At 46.3% G+C, this 24,585-nt stretch overlaps 1 protein-coding gene across 1 annotated transcript in view; it reads left to right on the top strand.

The window, feature by feature from the left end:
* The window catches only part of COX7B (cytochrome c oxidase subunit 7B), a 35,183-nt gene that overhangs the window by 3,613 nt on the left and 6,985 nt on the right, over positions 1-24,585 (top strand). Inside the window, exon 2 of the mRNA XM_086918410.1 lies at positions 1,376-1,500. Within this exon, the coding sequence (XP_086774536.1) occupies positions 1,376-1,500 (125 nt within the window). The remainder of the gene's footprint in view (positions 1-1,375; positions 1,501-24,585) is intronic.

The raw sequence follows: 24,585 nt of genomic DNA on the forward strand, positions 1-24,585 counted from the left end.
CCCCATGGAGAAAAGGGCGTTACAAATGTACTTGGTGAGTATTAGATTTTTTTAAATTGTACACCATGTGCAACTATGCATTTGTAACGTTTTGCCCATGTGAGTACTTATGAAAAGTTGCAACCTCTGCAGGTTCCGAGAAGTACTCTTGGATTTCCCTATAATTTCGAAACATTTGTTGAAATAAAGTGTTGTTTGTAACCTTGTGTGTTTAGATTTTTTGTGTTTATCAGGACCCAGGGATTGCAAGCATTCTTTCAGGATCGCAATTTCTAGTAAAGTGGCTCAAGTTGAACTCCTACTCCCAGGGTCCAAGCTTGAAACCTCACCTTCTGATGAGAACCACTGTGACACCGCCTTTCAACAAAATAACATTAATAGGTGGTGTGATTTATTTTCACATCGTGCACCTCTGGATAGTTGAACTGTGGATGTTACATTGGAAGGTTTTGAGCCATCATAAATGATGTGAAACACCAATTTATATAATTGTTCATTTTTTAATTTTGACTGCGTGTAAAGTCTTCAGCGAATGCAGTTGTTGACTTCTTATTAAGTTGTATTTTCATTACATTTGTCGCAGTTTGCACCATTTACTCCTCTGGTGGTTGGGATAGTCTGCCCTACTTGTGTGGCGTGAACACGAGTCAAACGTGGAAGATGACCCCTGATTAGAACTGCTATTCTGTTGGATACCATACTCTTATGATGCCCCATAGGATTAGCTGCCTGCATAACTTTACCTGACTTGTAATGAGGCAGAGTTTGATCAGCTGGGTGCAGGTCAGCGCCTCTGAGCATGAGATTCCATCATTGGATTTAGTTAGTACGGTTAGTGTAGTTATTTAAGAGAAAGGTAATGGGAAGCAGTTAATAGATAGTAGTTGTTGTCAAGAAAGAGCATTATCATATCCGATGCAACCTTAATTATAAACTCAGAATGTACGAGAAGATATGTAAAAACAACTCCTTTTTAGGCGCTGTGACCACGGCAAAACAATTTTTCATTCTGGTGATAGTGCAAACATAAGTAACAAGACGGGGACCAAGTAAAAGTGGAGAGTTGATAAACTTAAATCAAGGAGGAGGGAAAAATAATTTGAAAGAGCGGCAACAAAGGAGATAGGCTACTTTCTGCAACCCATGGATTTCTAAGTATTGTACCCACTGTAATGTCTGCAATCTTAATTACAAATGTTAGTAGTAACCATTAGAAGGAAATAAGTTATGTTTGCTTCCATTTTTGTCATAAAATCTAAATGCTGAATATTGCCATATTTATTCACTTATTTTGTTCTAATACTTTAGATTTTTTGCTTTGAGTAGGTGTTTACACTTTTAAAACTGTAGGTAATTCGTTTTGCATATATTTCAGCTCGTGGCATTCAGAGGATTGCGGCAAGGCAGAGCCATCATAAAACTGGACCCGATTTCCATGATAAATATGGCAATGCTGTCCTGGCCTCTGGATTTGTGTTCTGTGTCTCCATATGGAGTTATGTAAGTACTTTCTTAGAACGTGTAGTTTGACGCAGTCTGCTCCCGTGGATGTAATGCATGCACGCCTGTTTGTAAGATTTCTTTTCTCTCAAGTTCAGGCCTGGCCTGATGTCAATAGAGAAAGGAACATCTTACATAAGGAGAATGTGGTTGGCTTGTGAGGTTGCTGAATGCACAGCACATACGTATTATGGGAGAGAAGGAAAACTTCCATGGGATTGGTGGTGTGGGTCTTGGGTGAATGATTATCTGTGGTTGCCAGGGACTGTATGGACAGTTAAGGATAATCGAAGTTGTTAAATTGCTCCAAAGTCTTGGCAGCGCTGAGAGCCTGCTTTTGATCATTTGTTTGTATTTTGAAGTTTCACTAATGCATTGGAAAAGCAACGGTTTGTTTGGCTTCCACTGTTGATGTGGATCCTACATAGTAAATTACCTGGCTGGTTGAAGTTGATGGGCATGCAAGTGACAAGATTGCAGCCACATCACTCCCCACCTGAGAGGCCTGCACTGGCTCCCCGTCAACAAGAGGATCACCTTCAAACTCCTCATCCACGCACATAAAGCACTGAACAACACCGAACCAACATACCTCAACAACCATCTCAGCTTCCACATCCCCACCCGAATCCTTCGATCAACCAACCTCGCCCTCGCCACAGTTCCTCGTATCCAGAAAACCACTGCCGACGGCAGATCATTCTCCTACCTCGCCGCAAGACCTGGAACGCTCTCCCTACCAGCCTACGACACTCAGGACCTGCTGGCCTTCTCAAGACCAGGCTCTTCGATCAGTAGCGCCTCCCCGCCCCAGTGCCTTGAAATGCATTGATTGAAGGTAGACTTTGCGTTATATTTGGGGGCGTAAAGATACCAGTTTTCTTTTCTGGGAATGTGTTAAATTTAACTTGACCAGTGGTGAAAGGGTGGTTTGTGTATGGAAAACCATACAGCATACTTGTGTTTTTCAATGCACAAAATGTTGAGAGCTGGTACAGTGTTTTGGCAGCTTTATGGGTTTGAGGAAAGGCTTCCTTAAGTCACGTTCCCTGGTTTTCTTTTGTTTTGTGTGCCCTTAATGACGGGCTGCAGGTAAAGACTCGTAGCATATGTGAAAAGGTAGGTTGAGAAGCATTTAAGGTTCACGATGTCAAGCAAATACCTTCACTTGTGATTGTGTGTGCTTCTACTTCTATTTCGAGTGAGTTTCCTAAGAAACTCGCCCAGCTGGTGCTCGCCGTCAATGATGGAGAAGAGGTAGCTGAGCGCTTCCAAGAAGGTATGTTGGCGATCAGAGACTGGATGGCCGGTAACTGCCTTAAACTTAACACCAAGAAGACGGAGGTTGTCATCTTTGGGAAAATGTCCCCGGGTTGGTCGTCCTCGTGGTGGCCTCCAGCATTGGGAGCTTTGCCTATTACTGCCCCAAGGGTGAGTAATCTGGGAGTCCTCTTTGAGTCGTAATTTTGTCTCCCATGCCACTCGAACAGCTTCCACGGCTTTTCACAAGCTCAGACTCATAAAGAAAATTATCCCGTTCCTTCCAGAAAGTGCCGGAAAAACTGTGGTTAGCACACTGGTGCTTTCCTCTCTGCATTATTGCAATGGCCTATTTTCTAACGCACAGGCTCGGGTGGCTAATAAATTGCAAACTATTCAGAATGCCGCGGCAAGACTGCTCTCTAGGACCCCAAAATTTAAATCGATTACGCAAATTATTCGGAATTATCATTGGCTGACGATTAAAAATCGGATCAAATTCAAAACCTTATGCCTGACATTCAAAGTGCTACACAAACAAGGCCCGCAGTTTCTTAGGGAGCAGCTCATTTCCTACTGCCCTACCATACAATTGAGATCCATGACACAGTATCAACTAGTGGTACCGCGGACGAGGACGGTCTCCTGGGGAGATAGGCGTTTCGTGGTCACAGCAGCCAGACTGTGACATTCACTTCCGGTACAGATTAGGTCAAGTAACTCTTCTGTCAATACACCTAGTAACTGGACCGGTCTCTCTCCCTCCATAGGAGGCATTAACTGATTCTACAGCCCTGAGACGCCCACGGGCATTTGTTCGCGTTCTATATATATACCAAAAATAAATAAATAAGAGGAGGGTGGTACTGGAGTAGTAGTTGTGTAGCTTGCCCTAGCCATGGTTGACTTCACCTGAGATTTTGACCTACTTTTAGGAAGTTAGAAAATATGCTTTTTGTTGTGTGTGAGGCATTTATAGTGTGCAGCGTCTTCTGGTGGATTGCCCTTGTTGCAAAATGTAATTTTTTTAATGTAACTCAGTGTGGTAGTTAATGATTATATGGTGTGAAAATCGAAGCCTTGACAGTGAAAAGGTAAAGTTGCTGGTTTTGCTTGCTGGTGGCTTTTTTTGATGAAATTATTCATGTTGGTAGACTTTTTTTTAAAGTTTAGTACTTGGAGTGAGGTAGCAACATCAGAGTTCTTAAAGGGACTGAGCCACTCTCAGTGTACTTAAATTTACGTCCCCTATGAGGTTTTAATGAGGCTCCCTTGACTTGCTGTCTGAACCAAGGGCACTTGTGGCGCGCAGGCTTTGCATCCATCGTGTAAGATCCTTGGTTTGTGAGCTTGGAGGTTCCTAACTGGTGATTTGCCTCCAGGTAAGGCTATTCTCGTGCGGGTGCCCCCTTATTTATTTATTTATTTTTAGAGTTTTCTATAGCGCGAACTTGAACCGATTAGGTTATCAGAGCGCTTTACATAGCACCAGTTCCGTTACATGTTATCACAGTAGTTTACATAGAATCAGTTACGTTGCACATTTCAGGATCTTGAACCTATTATGTTATCAAAGCGCTTTACATAAGACAGCATTCGATGTCCAGTGCCCTCCTCCGCCGTAAAGCGGGGGACCACTTCCAGCCCTCCGAAGTCGTCGAGCTGTTGGGACTAGGCTCCTGGAATTTCAGCTGCCCCTTTGCAACTAATTAGTTTGAAGTCATGACAGAAATATCAGTCCCAGCATATCAATCGGTGCATTACAGGTAAAAACAGGATATAGGACCACTACGAAAGACCAAACGGAGTAAACTGTGGACACCCCGGAATATATGAGTAAGCAGTCGGTGCGTTACAGGTAAGAACCAATTTCATAACAGGTTATAGGGCGAGTACATAGAGAAACATATTGTTGTACATTGTGAGGATCCGAGAATATATGTTGTAGCAGTCGGTGCATTATAGGTAAGGACAGTTGCAGAAACAAGTAAATGTAGAAAGGCTGCAAAAAAAAGAAAAAGGCAGACACTATCACAAGATACAGGCAGGTAAGGAGCGCGGTGGTAGAACTTAGACTATGTGTCTGGTCTCAGCTCTTGTTCCAAAAGTGAGATTGAACTAGTCCATGATGGCCGCCACTGCGACAGAACAGTCTAAGATGGCTGCCAAGAAGGGGAATCATAGTCCTCTGTTTGTTGTTATTGCTTTGGACCTGTGTGGAGGAGATATGCAGAGGAGCCTCGTGGGCCTCTGGAGGTACCGGCAGAGATTTATGGTTTCAGTTGGTGACCCCTGCCCTTGTGAGCAATGGCGGTTTAAAAATGTGAAATGAATGGAGTAGATAAAGTACCTTATGATTATTTTCAGCTCAGTGGCGCCTTAGAGCTTAGGATGTAGGATGTAGCCCTTGCAGCAGCATGAGAGGGGAGTGGGGGGCAACCGGGTGTCACGTCCGCCAGGGCTCCTAGGCTGTTCACGCAGCCCGTTGTTGTTGTTGGGGGAGGGGTCCGGTGTTCGTCTCGCCTTCGTTGTCTGCTCCGATTGGGGGTGGGGGGAGGGGTCCGGTTTTCGTCTCGCCCTAGTCCCGGTGTCGGCCGTTGATGCCTCGGGGCAGCCACCACCACCGACCCGAGCCTCCCACAGCCCTCCACGCCGACGGGGCTCCCCTGCCGCAGTGCGGACCGGGCACCGCGCCGATCCGTGATCCGCAGCCCCTCTCCGCTCTCCGATGCCGCCGAGACTGCTCCGGGACTTCCGCTGCTGTTCTTCCATGACATATACCAGGGACCCCACATCTCCTTCCTTGATGATGCAGTTGTCTTTCCCATATTCCACCGGGTACATGCAATCCACAATCTCCTGTATCTGCGACAGCTCAAGGTTCTTCATAAAGTCATTGTCGAGGATCGCTTCCTTTATTAACCCTAACCCTAACTCGGCAGGTTACTTGCAAGCATATATGAGGTATCATTTCTACTTTTCCCCTCCTCGCACTACCTCCTCCTTGGACAAAGATACACTAAGTTGCCAAAAACAACTACAGCAACAGAATCTTACAAGTGCTTTGATAGCCCCTTTTTGGGTGGGGCGTTTGAGTAGCACTTAAGCCTAAGGGAGCTTTGCCAAACCTCAGCAAGACAAAGACACCAATAAGAGCTCTTATGTTGGTAGCTGGTCAGTGTTGAACCTTAAAAAATGTACCGCCCTCCACTGGAATCTTTCCCTAGCCCTGAGTCTCCAACAAGAGGGATCTGGAATGTTACGTTGTGCGGATGTCCTGTCTGCTGGGGTTTTGAGACATTTTGTGACACCACTCAGCAGACGGCCACTCCAACTTGTCCTGGCCACAGTTTCGCGAAGCTGCACTGGAGTTCTGCCTACGCATTTTGGCCATTCAAAGGGTAGAAAGGCCTGCATTTCTCTGAGATAGATTCTGCTGTGTACTAGCCACGTTATATCAGAACATTCACCTGAGTGACATACTCAGATAAAGTTCAAGGGAACAGATTAACATTTTTAAAATAGTATGGTTTAGCCATTTCTTAAATGTAACATTTTTACGAATATACTACACTTTATAATTATCTCCCAATTTTATGGGACTGAAAAAAGTGCAATCTTTTTTTTTTATAGCGGATTTAAACGATTCAGGAAAATTGGGAGCCACAAAGGGGATGCATGGGGATCAGGTGTGGTCCCTCTTTAATGCAACTACATCCGTTCAATCTACCCAATGAAGCAGGGAAAATAATGCAGACTTACTGCAACCGGGTAGCCTGTTTTGTGCAGCAGGTGCCCTATTTAATGCAGTTAAGTGCAAGATAATGCAGCTGCAGAAGAAAAGCCTGTAGCGCAGGTGTACCACACAAGGCAGCTGCAGCATCGAAGTCTTTAATGCAGTTGCACCTTTTTCATGCAGCAATATAGCCTATACTGTTGAATGCGGCTGCATCCAAGAGTGCATATTTAATGCCGCTGCAGCAGAGAAACCTATAGTGCGGATGTTCGACTTCAAGGAGCTGCAGCAAGGAAGTCTTTAAAGCAGCTGTACCTTTTTCATGCAACAATTTAGCCTATGCTGTTAAATGCGGCTACGTACAAGGTTGCATGACTGATACAGCTCCATTAGTGAAGCCACTAATGCAGTTGCAGCTAGGTAGTTTCCTTAATACAGCCTTTTTAAAAAGCAATCCAGTACAACTGATCCACTATTGTTATTACACAACTACTCTTCCCCTTTATTTTCCTCCAATGTGTATCATGGGAAAACAAGGGTATTCAATTCTTCCAAACACAACCATAACTGTCATCAAGAGCTCGTCCACAAGTTTTGCTAAGTTGCACAACAAAGCCGACAGTGCGTCCAATTCAAATTTTCATGTACCTGAATCACTATTCTGTAAGGCTGTAGACATATTGAAAAACAATAGAGAATGGAGAAGTGTGGCTCACTGGTTAGAGGAGGCATACCCTGAAGCTGAGGTCAGACCCGGGACCAGGGTTCGATTCCTGACTCGGCAGGGTCCTGAACCCAATTGTCCACGGACTCGATAATTCTCGCTTTGGTGCCCACTCTAAGCACGAGTTCACACTATGCAGCTCTGGGCCACAAGCTTGCTTAATCTCCACAACGGCCCCCGCGGCGGGATGCCTGGCTTTCACCTTGGGGATGCCCAGCACGGGTGATCTCACTGGGAAAAACCAGGACAGGTTCCCAAGGCAGGCGCCGAGATGCCCAAGGGTAAAATCGAGCGCTATATAAGAACACACATACATACATACATACCTTGTGTGTTAAAGTATGAATATATCGTTATCATTAAACTGGCAGAGAACCAGTACCTGAAGCGAGAAGTAGCAACAAAACTATCCTTCCTATCCTTCCTTTTAGGGCAAAATACTTAAGTTACGCTTTAAAATTTGTGGTCTGCCGTAAATCCCGGCAACAGCACATCGCAAAGTGAATAAACCACTTGGGCGCGTCGCTAGTGAGGACTTGTCATAATGCTCATCAAATCAGATCTCTTCAGCTAGCATTTGCAGGGCTTGACAATAGCCATCCATGGACAAGCAAAACACGTGGTTCTGTTCAGGTGATCACAGCTGTATCGTGTCATTTCTGTCCCTATGTACTCAGTGATTACAAACCAGTGGCAGCTGCCACCCCTGTGTGGAGAGGCGAGACACTGCCACTCAACACCTGCGCAGCTAGCACAATCCCGCCCCATTTGCAATCTAAGAAGCATTTCCGGTCCCAAGATCTTTAAAAGGTTTGGGGACTGGAAAGGTACCTGCTATAGACATGGTGATTTGTGGGGAGTCACTGGTAATAGACATTGGTCTGTGGACTTCAAGTCCCCGGTAACAAAAGAAATTAAACCTTCCTTACATTTATAGCCAACTCTCTCCTCTTACCAAAGAAGAGAAGTGGGGCAGGAAGGGATTCCGAAGCAGAGAACTCTGGGATACAGAGACCACACTGGTTCAAGCAAGCGCTAGAGAGAATGCTTAGTTAAGTTTGACCGAGCAGTGCATCACACCAGGAGGAGGCTTCCATATCCAGGTGTTTACATGTGTCGAGCAGCAGTAACCACTTGAACATCATGCAGATTTACCTGCGAACACTTACAGAAATCCAGATGTTGCTTTTTTCTGTCAATGTGTGGTCTGATTAAGAAACCTTTAGGATATCTAACAGCAGGTGGTGCAAGACGACTTACATACCTGTCTGGGGCTTTCGTAACACATCACTAAAGAGAAATGAAGAACTTGTTCTTCCTTTCATACTTTCAGTGAAAATCATTGAAGATGCTTGTTACTTATTATTTTCTTGAGTATGCATTGCATAGTCCCTTGTTTGTTTTGTAGGAAACATCTTTATTACGTAAGCGATATGTAGCACTGGCAGGGAATTGTACGATTTGTTTTATTGCATAACTGACTATCTACTATCTTGCTCTTTAGTGACCAAACTAAAATGGGACAGGTGTGAAAGCTTTATCTTGTCCAGGACTAAATCCTTAAATGCTAGGAATGTGTACACCAGGAGCTGAAAGCCCATCACGGGTTGCTAATGGAATATCGAAACAAATTGAAATACTCAGTTTCATTCAACAAGGATACTGCATCAACCTTACAAAGGTGCTCATGCTGGTTGGTAAAATACTATAAACCCAAGGTTCCTGCTATATATCCATTAAGTGAAAACGTTTCATTCAAAACAAAGCTTGTGTTGTGGAAATACTGTTTTATGGTATGTGTGATTGACTGACCTCCAATTTTTTTTATTTTACCAGTCGTGGTAATGTCATATACAGGCTAGCTGTATGGGCATGCAGGAATGACAGTAAATGCTGCCTTGAGGTACCAAAACAGGCTAATAACAAATATAACCATAAATTCATTGATCAAACATTTGTGTATTAGGGACCATACGTAGACCCACAGGCATTAGAACTGAACATAAATTTGCTCTGCTGGTGTTTGTATTGGTAAAAAGACTCCTATCAATCGATGGATTTGATCAGGAGTCCTAATTGTGGCTTATTGTAAAAGGGGCTTACTGGAATGGTCACTAGCAAAGGAACTTAGATTGGGAAAGGTTAGGATGGATGATAAGGTATTGTAAGATCCACTACAGTGGTCAGGGATGCTGCATACAGTGGCAAAGAGGGGGAATGATGGAGGATCTTTCCAGGGATAATCATTGAATGTGATTGGCATGAGTTTGCCGAATGGTAGCTATAACCTTTTCAGCTGGAAAGGAGTGGCTGAAGATGGAAAGAGCGGCAAGTATAAGTCTTTAGATCATAGCTGAAAGCGTCACCTGATTAAAGTGGAATGTGTATGTACCGTAACTTAAAATCCTGATGCAGAATACTATGCGCAGAATGTAAAAAAGAGTGCTATTTTATAGTAGCCGAGGTTACATTCGTATATGCATAGATTAAAACTGTACTGGAAGAATTATATATAAAAAAAAATATAGACTCACACAATATATATTGAGTAACTGTGCATGTAACATACGGAAACAATCTTCTCGCCACATACAGAAACTCTGTGCTCCTATTTAAGACTGATGGGCGAAAATAAGCCTTTTATTACACAAGCTTATTTCTTTGTTTTTCTTCTATAGGGCTAGCTTGTTTCCTTGAATCACTTCAGAGTATTAGTCTATTGGTAGTGCTTGAACATGTGGGACTACTCATTGATCAGCAGTTTAAAGTCTATTTCCGCTGCGGATGAGACCTGGATTATCCTGATGTCAGTCAATCTCCGTTCCTCTTTCTGTGCTTAGAAACAAGATAGACTACTAATATCAAATGTTATGTCGCAAGTGAGCTTCGCTGGCCAATGACTTGGCAGAAACCATGCTGACGTGCTTATGCTTACCATTCCTTCAGTAGAGGTGTTAGAGTAACCGCTCAAATACTGCTCAGGGTAGTGATGGGCACCTTCCTACACTAGCTTCCACACCCTAAAGCCGGCAAGAGCCCCGGTGTTACACAGAAGTTTGTTGGATAGGACGAGAAGCTCCGTCAGGTCAGTGCTTTCTCACTCTACAGAACCTGTCGCTCTAAAGCCCTTATTCGGTTGGCTGCAGTGCTGTGTAAAATGGGAACCTCTCAGACTAGTGCTAAGCTTCTGTGTGATGTCATAGCAGAAGCTAGACTTTCCTACTCCTGTTGTAAAGAGCAGCAGTGGCCAAACTGCTCAAACATGGCAGCAAAATCGGCCCATAGGACTGTTGTGCTTTAAGTCTGTGTTCGTATGAACAAAACTCTACTGCGACATGGGAGCCTGTCTTGTAGCCATCAGTGCCTTTTTATTTCATTGCATTTAGTCGCATTGAAAAATATTGATGAAGGCACCTCCAGACACCACACAGACTTGGTCTATGGAAGGTATCTCTCACCATTTTCATAGTGAGAGCTATCTGTGATCAAGGAAATTCCTCCAGAGCTACTAGTAAATGTTATCATTTGTAAAATAGCGACCAGGTATATTAACATTACACAATGAACACCCTAGGAAGGATTTATAATAATTGACTCCAAAACATTCATGCGAGGTTACCAGCATAAACGCAGTGGAAAAGTTGACCACTCTGCCATAAATAACATAACCACAGCAGTACCACCCCCCCCCCCCCCCCCCCCCCCCCCCCCCCAACTTCCCCAGACTGAATTATTAATCTATCTAAAGGCTTTTTGGAAGGGAAACACCCGTTGCAACGAATGCATTGCGGTGCTATAGCAACGCGACTGTTGCCTCTTAGGTGGCTCCACAACGCATGCTATTACGTCGCTATTACATATACATCGCTAGCGATGGCAACGCGTGCAAATCTTCTGCCTGATCCAGTGTCTAAGCATTTTGAGTATTCCTGGCAGCATTACTAGTGTGTAAACGGCGAACACGTTCACGTTTGTGGTCTAATTAATAACCACTCCCAGGCTTACAGATGACACCAGAACTATTCGCATTGCCACTGATTGTTATGACTTACAATTATCTTACAACAGGAGTGCAGTGCCTTAAAAATGCAGTCGGGGACAAATGAAACCTGATGGCCTCTCGCGGTAGCAGCCATGCCCGAAAGCGTCTGAAGGAAGACTGCCTGCATCTCTAAATGACTGTTAATGTCCAGTCTTGTTAGGTCACCCCCACTGCAGACTCACATAACTGTGGTACCACTAAAACTGCAGCGATGAGGATAAAATCCATGTCCTGCAAGGATTTCAACATTAAATGACAGTAGTGTGTGAACTAATTAACTTGTAAATGGCACACCAATTAATGGCTGACGGGGCAGGGCTTCTTACCTAGTCAAAATTCAGATAATATAACCTCCAGTGAAAACTACTTAAAGCTATCTCTAGCCAGACTTAAAACACGACTGAGCACAGTACAGGAGCACATACACACAGATTGACCACGGGTACATTTTAAAAAGTTCCAATTTGCACACTTTGTGAAGCTCTCCATCGTGCTTCTTGTACAAAAAAGGGTGGAGGAGTAGCTGTCATTATTCATAAAACACACAAGTTTACAATACTCCCATCTCTGGCTTTGACCTCCACGGAGAACATTGTTTTAAAGACTGATACAGATAGTGGTGCAATATTAGTGGTCTTGCTCTATATGCCTCCTCAACCAATGCCCAGCTTTCCATTACAACTGGCCGAACAAATGGCTACTCTCGTAACAAATTACTCCAAAGTCGTTCTAATCGGGGACTTCAACCTTTGATTTGACGACATTGAAGCAGACCCACAGGCAGCTGAAAGGAAAGACCTACTCTCTGACCTTAATCTAATTCAACACATTCACTATCCTACCCATGAGAAGGGTCACAGTCTAAATCAAATATGGTCTTATAATACTTCACTAACTGCACCTCTCATTAAGCCTTGTGTCTGGTCTGATCACTTTTTTATTCATTTTACAATCACAGTTGAGTTGAGCATGAAACAGTCCTCCCAGTCTGGTGGGAAAACGAAGAAATGGACGGGTATTGACATACCGGCTTTTCTTGATACCTTGGTCATCACCCCGCCCTCATTGACTAAAGATATTGAGGTCATGGAGGAGTCTTTCTCTCACTGGATCCAAACGGCAGCGGACATTCACACACCTTGCGTGAATTTTTCTCGCTCACGCCCCAACGAAGCACATAAATGGTTCACCTCGCAATTGAAGACTTTGAAACTTGAAGTCTGCCAAAAAGAAAGGAAATGGAGGTCTAACTATCTTCCACATGACAAAGCAATCTATTGCTTGGCCCGGAAGAACTACCAAAAAACCATCTTAAAACCTAAAGTTACCTATTTCTCAGATAAAATTTTAAACTCACAGAATCAATCTAAAGACCTCTTCAATATAGTGAATAATTTGTGTAACAGCGATAGAACAACTCCTTCAGTCACTCCTTCACAAGACCTTTGTGACACGTTAAACCTCTTTTTCACTGACAAAATTACCACTATAAAAAAGAGCATACTTAATCTCCCTATCCCTGTTCCTATGGACGACAGCTACCATAACACTACTACATTAGACTCATTTCCTCTGATCGACACAAAAATATTGTCTGACCTATTAGTACGTGTTAAATCTGGATCACCCGATGACATCTGTCCCCCACATATATTTAGAGATAGGACTAGCCATTCCCTAAGTAGTACTTTCATTGCTGAATGAATCACTCACACAAGGCAAGGTCCCTGGTAGTTTTATCCCACTGTTAAAAAAAACCTAGTGCAGACCCACTCGATCCGATTAATTATAGGCCCATATCCCTCTTACCTTATGCATCTAAGATTCTGGAAGCCTATGTCTCCTCTTGCCTGTCTAAGTTCATTGAAAAATCTGATTACTTGGAACCAAATCAGGCTGGTTTCCGCCCCTGTCACTCAACGGAGGCTGTGATTCTGGCTGTCCAGAATACTTTAAGATCCAATGCTGACAGAGGCATACATCAGGCCCTTGTACTTCTTGACCTGTCGGCCGCGTTCGACACGGTTGACTATACCATCCTTGTCAACCGTGTCGAACAAGCCGGTTTGAGAGGTTCTGCCCTAAATTGGATCACCTCCTTTATAACAGGGCGTTCGCAGTCAGTAAGACTTGGCAATTTTACAGCTCCTAAAATTCCAACCACATGTGGGGTCCCTCAAGGCTCCTCATTATCACCTTTATTATTTAATCTTTACCTTCGCCCATTACTTTATTCTTTGCAGAACTCCAAAGTTACCATCTACAACTATGCGGATGCTCTACAGCTTGTCTTTCCACTCAACACTGCTGACTCTGTGACAGAATTTCAGAACACGATGACACACATACAGAGATGGATGAACCTCAACCATCTAAAACTTAACCCAGGCAAGACAGAGCTGATCTTGCCTGGGAAAAGTGAATTGAGTTGGGGCCCATGTTTTTGGCCATCTGACATGGGAGCCCCACCCACAAAATCCCTCTCTGTAAAAAGCCTGGGGTCACTTTGAGCGCAGATCTATCTTTGAAGGGACAAGTTGGAACAGTAGTCTCCGCTACTTTTTTCCAACTTAAAAAAATAAAAAAAATAGCCCAGTTCCTCACACAATCTGCTCTTCTTCAGGTAGTCATTGCTCTTGTTCTTTCCCGACTGGATTTTTCCAACAGCCTTTATCTGGGACTCCCAGTTGGCCAGTTGAAAAGACTTCAGCTTGTCCAAAACCAAGCAGCCAGGCTGATTTGTAAACAATCTAAATGGCAGTCCATCAGACTCGGCTTGGAAAGATTACATTGGCTACCGGTAAAACAAAGAACTGAATTCAAAACTGGATGCATTATTTTCAAAGCCTTGCAGGACATGTAGGAAGGTACATCCTGACTATGGTTGCCCCCAACTTTTTGCCCTGTGTTTTAGCTGGTTTTGGACATAGTCGACCTGGGACCCTGCCAATCAGGACCCCAGGCCTACTGCTCTCTCTGTAAAATGGATTCCATGTACCCTAGGTACATTTCCAATTGGTACTGGGCCACCTTATCAGACCCTGTAACTCAGGGCATAGGTGTACCCAGGGCTGCCAGGGGCTGCAGCATGTATTATGCCACCCCTGGCTGGCCTCCTAAATTTGACACAACTGGCTGCATGACAGCTGGGGCAAAGTCGTGTAATCACCCTTTGCTGTAGGTGTAGTATACCTATACCTAACCCTAAAATGGACACACAGATTCCTATCAGTCACTCCTATGGCAGGCCTGGACAATCCTGAAGGCAGAGTGCTTGGAATCGTGTGAGATGGTGCTCTGGCATGAGCTGAGCCTGTCTGCAGCTTGCGGAACCAAGTCCTAATAGCTGTTCCATGATATCGCATACCATATACTCTTAAGTGCATTATAATCCTCGCGGTTAAATGCTATCTTTGGTATTGCTTTATCAAAACATGTCGAGTAAGGTGTCATACGAATTGGAATACTAACCCCTCGCCAAATCTGGCGACGGGGTTAGCATTCCACCCTTCTAGAGGGACACGACATGTATGTAACTGTGAACCCCGGTTAAAGTTAACTGAAGCCTCAGCTCCACAAAATGGATGCTGCCACCACAGACACGAGTCTGACCTCCTGCTGCTGGGAGTCCTTCCAGCGAGGGAGGCCTGGACAAAGGGTTTCCTGTCCGGGGCGGTGCTAGCACCGTCCCAGACATGGTTTTGTGTATCCTGGGTAGGCAGGGCTTTTCAGGAAGGTGACTGCTGAGTGGCACCCCGGTGCTCACTACGCATAGGCCAGTCAGAACCAGTTCCAGTGGCACACCAGCCCCTGGCCTGGGGAAGTCCGGCAGGGGAGAGGGGTGTAACCACCCCCCTCTGGTCCCACCCATAGGCAGGACCTAGTCACCGGGTCAGCCCCCTTTTTTAGTATAAAGATAGGAGCGGGCCCCCTGTTCAAATTAGATCATCTTTGGAATCAAGATACCACTTTCTTCGAAAGGACTTCACGATTTCTTCTTCAAGATTCTCCCTTGTGGCTAAGGAGTAGTCACCCTGCATCCGCAGGCACCATCCTAAAGAACACTGCGGTCTGCTGCAAGTCCTTCATCACGAATCCGACGACCCAGCTCGACGAGACCCGGCTTCCCTGGCACCTCTGACCTCTACTCACCTCTACAGCAAAGCTGAGAACCGTGAGTGCGACGAGACCTCGAGGGACCGACGATCGCCAAGACTGCACGACATCTTTACTGCAAGCCCACCGTGTCCTCCACTGGTGAGTGCTTTGGGGTCCGAGAAGCCCCGACCCAGCGCAGCTCCAGCACCCAAGGTCAGCCTCCCTGCATCTCCACGATCGGCGTGGGGCCCTTCTGCTGTTTGCTGTGCACCGCGTTGTTTGGCTACTAGCCGGCTGGCTTGTGGCCTTCTGAACGACGCCCGACGACAACTCTTCTGCTGGTCTGGTTGCTCCAGGCTGGCCCTTGCTTCCTTTTTCAAGAGAGGCACCCCGGACCCTCCTGGTCCACTCCAGACGCCATTTTAGGTCCACCGCGTGGGCTTGAATTTGCCAAGGCTTTGTTGCCCAATCCTGGGTCCAGCGACGCCGACAGCTTCTATCTTCGTGGGACAGCTCGATCCTCCATCCTGGTCGCCGACAACGCCTCCTGGTCCGTGAGATCTTCGAGCTACAGCGTCACTCACTCACCTTGTCGAGGTGGCTACCATCCGGTGCCCTCCTGGTGCCCACTGACTACTGGCTAGTAGTCTCGAACTTGGTCCCCTCTGCTTTCAGGTGTCATCTATCTTCGAGATCCAGGCTTGGATCCAACTGAACTTTCTTCACTGGTCACCGGCCAGCATCTTTTCTTCCAGCTCCTGGTCCGTCTACGAGGATTCCCGACGTCTTTTCAGACCTATGCAGCTGCAGCCCCTGGGCTAGGTAACTTCGGCATTTCGGTGCCCCAGCATAGCCTCACTATCCAAGGGTCAGAATCTATCTTCGTTTTCTCCCTACCAGGTCGGGTTCGCCCGAGAACACTAACTTTCTATTTCCTAGCTACCATAGACTTTTGTCCGCATCTCGCGTGAGAGTGCACACACTGCACCCGAGCCCCCTAGGCCTCCTAGTTGTAATCTAACGATTCCCTAGTCAAGTCCTAGCGATTCCAAAAGCTATTAGTACTGTACTTACCTGCTAGGAATTTCACATTCCACTTTTAGAGTATATGGTTTTCCGTGCCCCTCGGGCATTTGTATATACTGTGCTAACTTAAGTATTTTTGTAAGAGTTTTGGTTTGTGCTTAGTACCCTGTCCTCATAAAGAGTACAGGGCTGTTGTGATCTTTAATAAATAACTGTTTATTTTCATAACACTTGTGTGGTGTCCTTTCACTGGGTATTCAAGGGGTATATGTGTGGTAAACAGCTGGCTTAACACGCCCTCTCGAGTCTTTAGCCTTAGACTGCTCGTATCCATGCTACTAGGATAGCTGGTCTATAAGGTTGACTTACAACCAATCATCAATAAGGGTTGCTGGACTGATACATAGTGGGCACTAGAATAGTGACCACTGCATATCAGGCCACCTTCTCACATTGGTGAGCAGCGGTTGGGATTTGAGCTTGCTGTTGTTTTACCACACGTATCCTAAGAATATCTTGTTGAAAGATCACATAAAGTACTGTTAGGTACATATAACTAAAGCTTAGAATACTCTGAGTTCTACTGAACCAGCTGTTGTAGCTCCTCAAGGCTTAGCACACCTTGGCTGCAACTCTAGCAAGGGATCAGTAGGTAACACATAGTGTAGGTAGGTGCATCACTTACACCACACTAGAAACAGCATGTCAGACAAAGGTGGAAACTCTGAGTCTCCCCTTGTGTCAGTGGACCCTCCACAGGTCATCACTTCTAAATATGCTGCTCTTAGCTTCCATGAGATGAGACAAGTGTGTACTCTCAGGAAACTAAAACAGGGGTCTAACCCCACAACTTCCTTTCTGATTGGTCTCTTAGAGACTTATGATGCCAGGAAAGCTGAGAAACTTTTTAGCTCTCCTAATCCAGTTGGGAATATGCCCCCCTTACAGGGACCCTTTGATAGCCAGGAACATCCCCTCCAGGAAGCAGATGGTGCTGAGGAGGAGGATGAGGATGATGACCAGTTGTCAGGGGATGAGGCAGATAAGGGACAGGTAGAAGTCAGAAGACTAACCAGGTCCAACTTAAGCAGACATGAGATTGGTACTGGGGGACCCCTGGGCCCACTCTCAGGTCAGCTTAACATTGGGAATGGACGAGTTAGGTCTCTATCAAGAGGCTCTAACAGATCCTTTCGAACCAATGGCTCTCAACTCTTCTCACAGAGGAATGTCTTCCCCTAAGAGGAGAGTGTATGAAGCTGAAGAAAGGGTAGTCAAACTGAGGATTGAAAGGGAAGAAATTGCCCTGGCCAAAGAGAGACTTGCCCTTGCTAGAGAGCAAGAATTATGTGGGCTACAGCCCACTGGTGGCAGCAATAATCCTAGCAATAGGGAAAGGAGTTTTGATAAAAAGCACCTGAATAAGATAGTGCCCCCCTTTAAAGAAGGGGATGACATCCACAAATGGATTACTGCTTTGGAGAGGGCCTGCACTGTGCAGGGTGTTCCCCAAAGTCAGTGGGCAGCTATCTTGTGGCTCTCCTTTGATGGTAAAGGTAGAGATAAGCTCCTCACCACAAGGGTGGAGGATGCTAACAATTACAAAATCTTGAAGAATACACTGGTTGATGGGTTTGGTTTAACCACTGAACAATACAGGATGCTGTTCAGAGACACCCAGAAAACTCAGTCTCAAGATTGGACTGACTTTGTTGATTGTGCCACTAAGGCTTTTGAAGGCTGGCTACTGGGTAGTAAGGTTACTGATTTTAAAGGATTGTATAATCTAATTATGAGGGAGCAAATCTTAAATAATTGTCAGAACCAGCTATTACATCAGCACCTGGTAGACTCTGAGTTGACCTCTCCACAGGAATTGGGTAAGAGGGCAGACAAATGGGTCAGAACCAGGGTTAGGCCTAAAAACCAGGGTGGTGACCAAAAAAATGAATCAACCAAGCCTCAAGAGAAGGGTGGGGATAAATCCACAGAGAAGACTTCCCAAGGGCCCCAAAACTCCAACAAGGGTGGTGGGTCCCAGAACACTCCTTCAGAACAGAAGAAACCCTATTGCCATACCTGTAAACAGGTGGGTCATTACAAAAGTGATGCCAGTTGCCCTAAAAATGGTAATAAGGGAAATATACCCCCAGGTAATACTCCTAAACCTCCTGTTACCACTAGTGGTAATCCCCCAGGTGGTGGGAGTGCCCCCAAGAATGTGGTGGGCATTACTTTGGGCAATCAGGAGGACTATGGCCTAGCCAGGTTCCCTGACCACACTCTTGTCTGTGAGACTGGCATGGGGTTTGCCAACTTCACTACTGGACCCCACATTTTGGGAAAGTATAGACAAGAGGTATTAGTGAATGGTCAGAAAGTTGAGGCATTCAGAGACACAGGGGCCAGCCTCACCATGGTGAGTGACCATCTGGTCCCCTCTGCTCAACTGACCCCTGGTTTTACTTATCAGGTGACAGACATTCATGGAGTGAAGAGAAGGCATCCCATGGCAGTAGTCAAGCTCAGCTGGGGTAATGTCACAGGGCCCATGAGAGTGGCAGTGACAGATAACCTACCTGTAGATTGCTTACTGGGGAATGACCTGGAACTCTCAGCATGGGCTGAGGTGGAGCAAGAAACTCACTCCCGAATGATAGGCCTATCCAGACAGGTTAGTGGGGCAGTAATAGCTACAGCCCCAGTCCAAGCACCATTCCTCCCTGAAAAGGTTGGAAGGGCAGTGGTAGCCACTGCCCAGGCTCAGACAGACTTTCCAGAACAGGATAGGAGGGCTGTGACAGTCACAGCCCAAACACAAACTGAGTGCCCTCCTGAAAAGGTTGGCAAGGTTGAAATGGTCTCAGCCTCTACTCAAACAGATAGTGAGGTTGTGAAGCCTGAAACAATGGATCACTCCACTCAAACAGAGAGCATTGAGGAGGAAGAAAAGTCTTCCCCCTCCCAGACACTAGGTGAGAGCCAGCCTCCTCAGGGAACTGACTCTACCCCTGTTGAAGGAACTGCCCCAGAGGTAGTCAGGCCTAGCCTGGCAGAGCCCCTGATGGCAGTGGAACCTTCCCAGGTGGGACCCCGTCTGGAGCAGGTAACCTGCACCTCTCTACCCTGCCTCAGTCAGCCCAGGGCTGAAGAGATCAGGGAGGCCAGTGGTGGACCCAAAAGGGCCCCCAGTCCAAAAGAACCCCTTAATCAGCAGAGAGCTCAGTGCATCTCAGCTAAAGAAAGAAAGGCACACATGATGAATGGTGATTGGAGGAAGTTGAGCCCAAAGGTAGAGGAGCCTCACTTCAGTACTCCATCCCAGCATCAGCCTTTTACTTTCCCAAGACACACCAGAGACAGAGATTCCCTATGGTGGAGACCCTCAGATACCCTTAGGGTGAGGGGTTGCCTAGTGGACCATGACACAGGGGGAAACCAAGCCAGAGCTGGTCCTTCCTTATATGGCCACTTAGGTAATAGAGGCTTACCTGGACAAGGATAGCCTTATCTCCTTTCGTTTGGGGGGGGGTTGTGTAGGAAGGTACATCCTGACTATGGTTGCCCCCAACTTTTTGCCCTGTGTTTTAGCTGGTTTTGGACATAGTCGACCTGGGACCCTGCCAATCAGGACCCCAGGCCTACTGCTCTCTCTGTAAAATGGATTCCATGTACCCTAGGTACATTTCCAATTGGTACTGGGCCACCTTATCAGACCCTGTAACTCAGGGCATAGGTGTACCCAGGGCTGCCAGGGGCTGCAGCATGTATTATGCCACCCCTGGCTGGCCTCCTAAATTTGACACAACTGGCTGCATGACAGCTGGGGCAAAGTCGTGTAATCACCCTTTGCTGTAGGTGTAGTATACCTATACCTAACCCTAAAATGGACACACAGATTCCTATCAGTCACTCCTATGGCAGGCCTGGACAATCCTGAAGGCAGAGTGCTTGGAATCGTGTGAGATGGTGCTCTGGCATGAGCTGAGCCTGTCTGCAGCTTGCGGAACCAAGTCCTAATAGCTGTTCCATGATATCGCATACCATATACTCTTAAGTGCATTATAATCCTCGCGGTTAAATGCTATCTTTGGTATTGCTTTATCAAAACATGTCGAGTAAGGTGTCATACGAATTGGAATACTAACCCCTCGCCAAATCTGGCGACGGGGTTAGCATTCCACCCTTCTAGAGGGACACGACATGTATGTAACTGTGAACCCCGGTTAAAGTTAACTGAAGCCTCAGCTCCACAAAATGGATGCTGCCACCACAGACACGAGTCTGACCTCCTGCTGCTGGGAGTCCTTCCAGCGAGGGAGGCCTGGACAAAGGGTTTCCTGTCCGGGGCGGTGCTAGCACCGTCCCAGACATGGTTTTGTGTATCCTGGGTAGGCAGGGCTTTTCAGGAAGGTGACTGCTGAGTGGCACCCCGGTGCTCACTACGCATAGGCCAGTCAGAACCAGTTCCAGGGGCACACCAGCCCCTGGCCTGGGGAAGTCCGGCAGGGGAGAGGGGTGTAACCACCCCCCTCCTGGTCCCACCCATAGGCAGGACCTAGTCACCGGGTCAGCCCCCTTTTTTAGTATAAAGATAGGAGCGGGCCCCCTGTTCAAATTAGATCATCTTTGGAATCAAGATACCACTTTCTTCGAAAGGACTTCACGATTTCTTCTTCAAGATTCTCCCTTGTGGCTAAGGAGTAGTCACCCTGCATCCGCAGGCACCATCCTAAAGAACACTGCGGTCTGCTGCAAGTCCTTCATCACGAATCCGACGACCCAGCTCGACGAGACCCGGCTTCCCTGGCACCTCTGACCTCTACTCACCTCTACAGCAAAGCTGAGAACCGTGAGTGCGACGAGACCTCGAGGGACCGACGATCGCCAAGACTGCACGACATCTTTACTGCAAGCCCACCGTGTCCTCCACTGGTGAGTGCTTTGGGGTCCGAGAAGCCCCGACCCAGCGCAGCTCCAGCACCCAAGGTCAGCCTCCCTGCATCTCCACGATCGGCGTGGGGCCCTTCTGCTGTTTGCTGTGCACCGCGTTGTTTGGCTACTAGCCGGCTGGCTTGTGGCCTTCTGAACGACGCCCGACGACAACTCTTCTGCTGGTCTGGTTGCTCCAGGCTGGCCCTTGCTTCCTTTTTCAAGAGAGGCACCCCGGACCCTCCTGGTCCACTCCAGACGCCATTTTAGGTCCACCGCGTGGGCTTGAATTTGCCAAGGCTTTGTTGCCCAATCCTGGGTCCAGCGACGCCGACAGCTTCTATCTTCGTGGGACAGCTCGATCCTCCATCCTGGTCGCCGACAACGCCTCCTGGTCCGTGAGATCTTCGAGCTACAGCGTCACTCACTCACCTTGTCGAGGTGGCTACCATCCGGTGCCCTCCTGGTGCCCACTGACTACTGGCTAGTAGTCTCGAACTTGGTCCCCTCTGCTTTCAGGTGTCATCTATCTTCGAGATCCAGGCTTGGATCCAACTGAACTTTCTTCACTGGTCACCGGCCAGCATCTTTTCTTCCGGCTCCTGGTCCGTCTACGAGGATTCCCGACGTCTTTTCAGACCTATGCAGCTGCAGCCCCTGGGCTAGGTAACTTCGGCATTTCGGTGCCCCAGCATAGCCTCACTATCCAAGGGTCAGAATCTATCTTCGTTTTCTCCCTACCAGGTCGGGTTCGCCCGAGAACACTAACTTTCTATTTCCTAGCTACCATAGACTTTTGTCCGCATCTCGCGTGAGAGTGCACACACTGCACCCGAGCCCCCTAGGCCTCCTAGTTGTAATCTAACGATTCCCTAGTCAAGTCCTAGCGATTCCAAAAGCTATTAGTACTGTACTTACCTGCTAGGAATTTCACATTCCACTTTTAGAGTATATGGTTTTCCGTGCCCCTCGGGCATTTGTATATACTGTGCTAACTTAAGTATTTTTGTAAGAGTTTTGGTTTGTGCTTAGTACCCTGTCCTCATAAAGAGTACAGGGCTGTTGTGATCTTAAATAAATAACTGTTTATTTTCATAACACTTGTGTGGTGTCCTTTCACTGGGTATTCAAGGGGTATATGTGTGGTAAACAGCTGGCTTAACACGCCCTCTCGAGTCTTTAGCCTTAGACTGCTCGTATCCATGCTACTAGGATAGCTGGTCTATAAGGTTGACTTACAACCAATCATCAATAAGGGTTGCTGGACTGATACATAGTGGGCACTAGAATAGTGACCACTGCATATCAGGCCACCTTCTCACAGGACACTGGACCAAAATTCATTAGGAATCTTGTTTCTAGGTATAACCCATCTTTAAACCTTCGCTCTGCGCAAAAAAGCCTTCTGACTGCCCCCTCTTTTAAGAAAAAATGGTTGGGGGGGTAACTGCTTTGATCACCTTGCAGCTACCTTTTGGAATTCCCTTCCCCTGTCTATTAGACAGAGCCCTGATCTTCTCACTTTTAGACGCTCTTTGAAGACCTGGCTTTTTAAACAGGCTTACTGTTAAAATATTTGGTTTCTTATACAGGCTCACGCTCAGAGCAATTACTAGTGTTATGTTCCTCTCCGATAGCGCCATGAAGCCCACGGGCGTACGTGCGCTTAATAAGTAATTTTTAACATAACATAACGTACACTGCACTTGCACTGGTGGTAATAGTTTGAAAATCGTGCCCTGAGCTGTTTTCCTTCGCGGCAGTGCTCGAGAAAACGAGGCTTCCAGAGGAAGAATCACAGTATCACCATGGAGTGACAGAGCACTTAACTGCTGTAGTTTCCCTTGTCCGATCCACCTTCCATTGGACTTTTCTGATTTCCATTACCAGTTACAATGCTCACTCCGGTGCTCGCCTATGATCTAGGCCTGAAGCTCAAGTAAAATCAATACTTCTTTTCCTCATGTTAAAGCGTCGTGGGGACGGATGCGAGGGGGGCGGGGGGGGGGGGGGTCAATGGGGGCCACGGGCTAGGGGCTGGATAATGCATTTGGAGAACGAAAAAGGCAAAGCACGCGTTGTTGTGACGTGCGATCTAGGCGCCTGCGATGTTTCAGCCTTGCCAGTTGCCAATAGTTCAATTTCAATTCAATTGCCAATAGGAATGAACGCATTGGCGGTGCAAATGCGTGCGATGTAACAGAGGGCGAAGTGTTGCCCTTTGCGATGTATTCGCTGCGGGGTTAAAGCCTGCGATGTGTTGGTGCACAATGTAGGATCATACATCCTTTTTGGAATTGCAGTGTTTGTCTTCATCAGCGTATCGGTTACTGAAAATGATTAATTTTTTTCTATCAATACCAAGTTCTAATTTGTACGCACCAGTTTATCTTTCTGTAAAACATGGTTTTTGCCTGCAGAATAACAATTTACATTTTTTAGTAAATACGCAATCCTCGCAAGTGCTTCGCATGAACAGATTCTGCTTGAAATACCCAGGTATTACAATCACCTTCTGGTGGACTACAACGTTGATGCTGTCTCTGCTCCATGCTTGGACCAAGCCCAGCACCAGGACCCCTGGTGCATATTCTCTGCATGCACCTGCAAAGATTACTTAAGGTGTCACCGCTGATATACCCCTCTCACCGTCTGCCGACATTTCTCAATTCCCAATCCATATCCGGCCTGCCGTCTTACTATCCAAATACTTGCTGATTGTATGTTTTCCAGACATTCTTTCTATTCAGCTACCTGAATCATTGGAAGTTCAGAACCTTGCATGTCTTTACCTATGGTGTTGTGTTTTAATACAAGGTAGACCCAAGAGGTAGGACAGTGGATTAGCCATAACCTTCTGTGTTACCCTAGACGTTTTCATTTTGTCTTCCAACTTCCTAGATGGAATATTTGATCTTCAAAATTAGATGCAAGCCTAACTTAGGCTTCTAGGGATCTCATTTATTTTCCTATCTCACAAGGGGAGGTTTGATTCCTAAACTGGTTGAACTTATCCTCCCCTATATTTTGTGGCCCCAGTTTTTCCATTTGTCACATGCAGTCTCATTGATGATATTAAAACACTTGTCCTTCTTCAGCTTGTTGATAATCCAACCCATTTAGCAGTCCATATTCTTGCTCCTTTCTTTTCCATCCTAGAAGGCACGGTAGCTGAGGCACAGTTTCTTGTAACCTGGACAGACAATTATAAAATTTATTTTGAGTGGCCATTCAGACTGTGTATATTTTGCCAAACACATTAGTAAC

Source organism: Lissotriton vulgaris, chromosome 4_1, assembly GCF_964263255.1.
Source record: "Lissotriton vulgaris chromosome 4_1, aLisVul1.2, whole genome shotgun sequence".
Lineage (NCBI taxonomy): Eukaryota > Metazoa > Chordata > Amphibia > Caudata > Salamandridae > Lissotriton > Lissotriton vulgaris.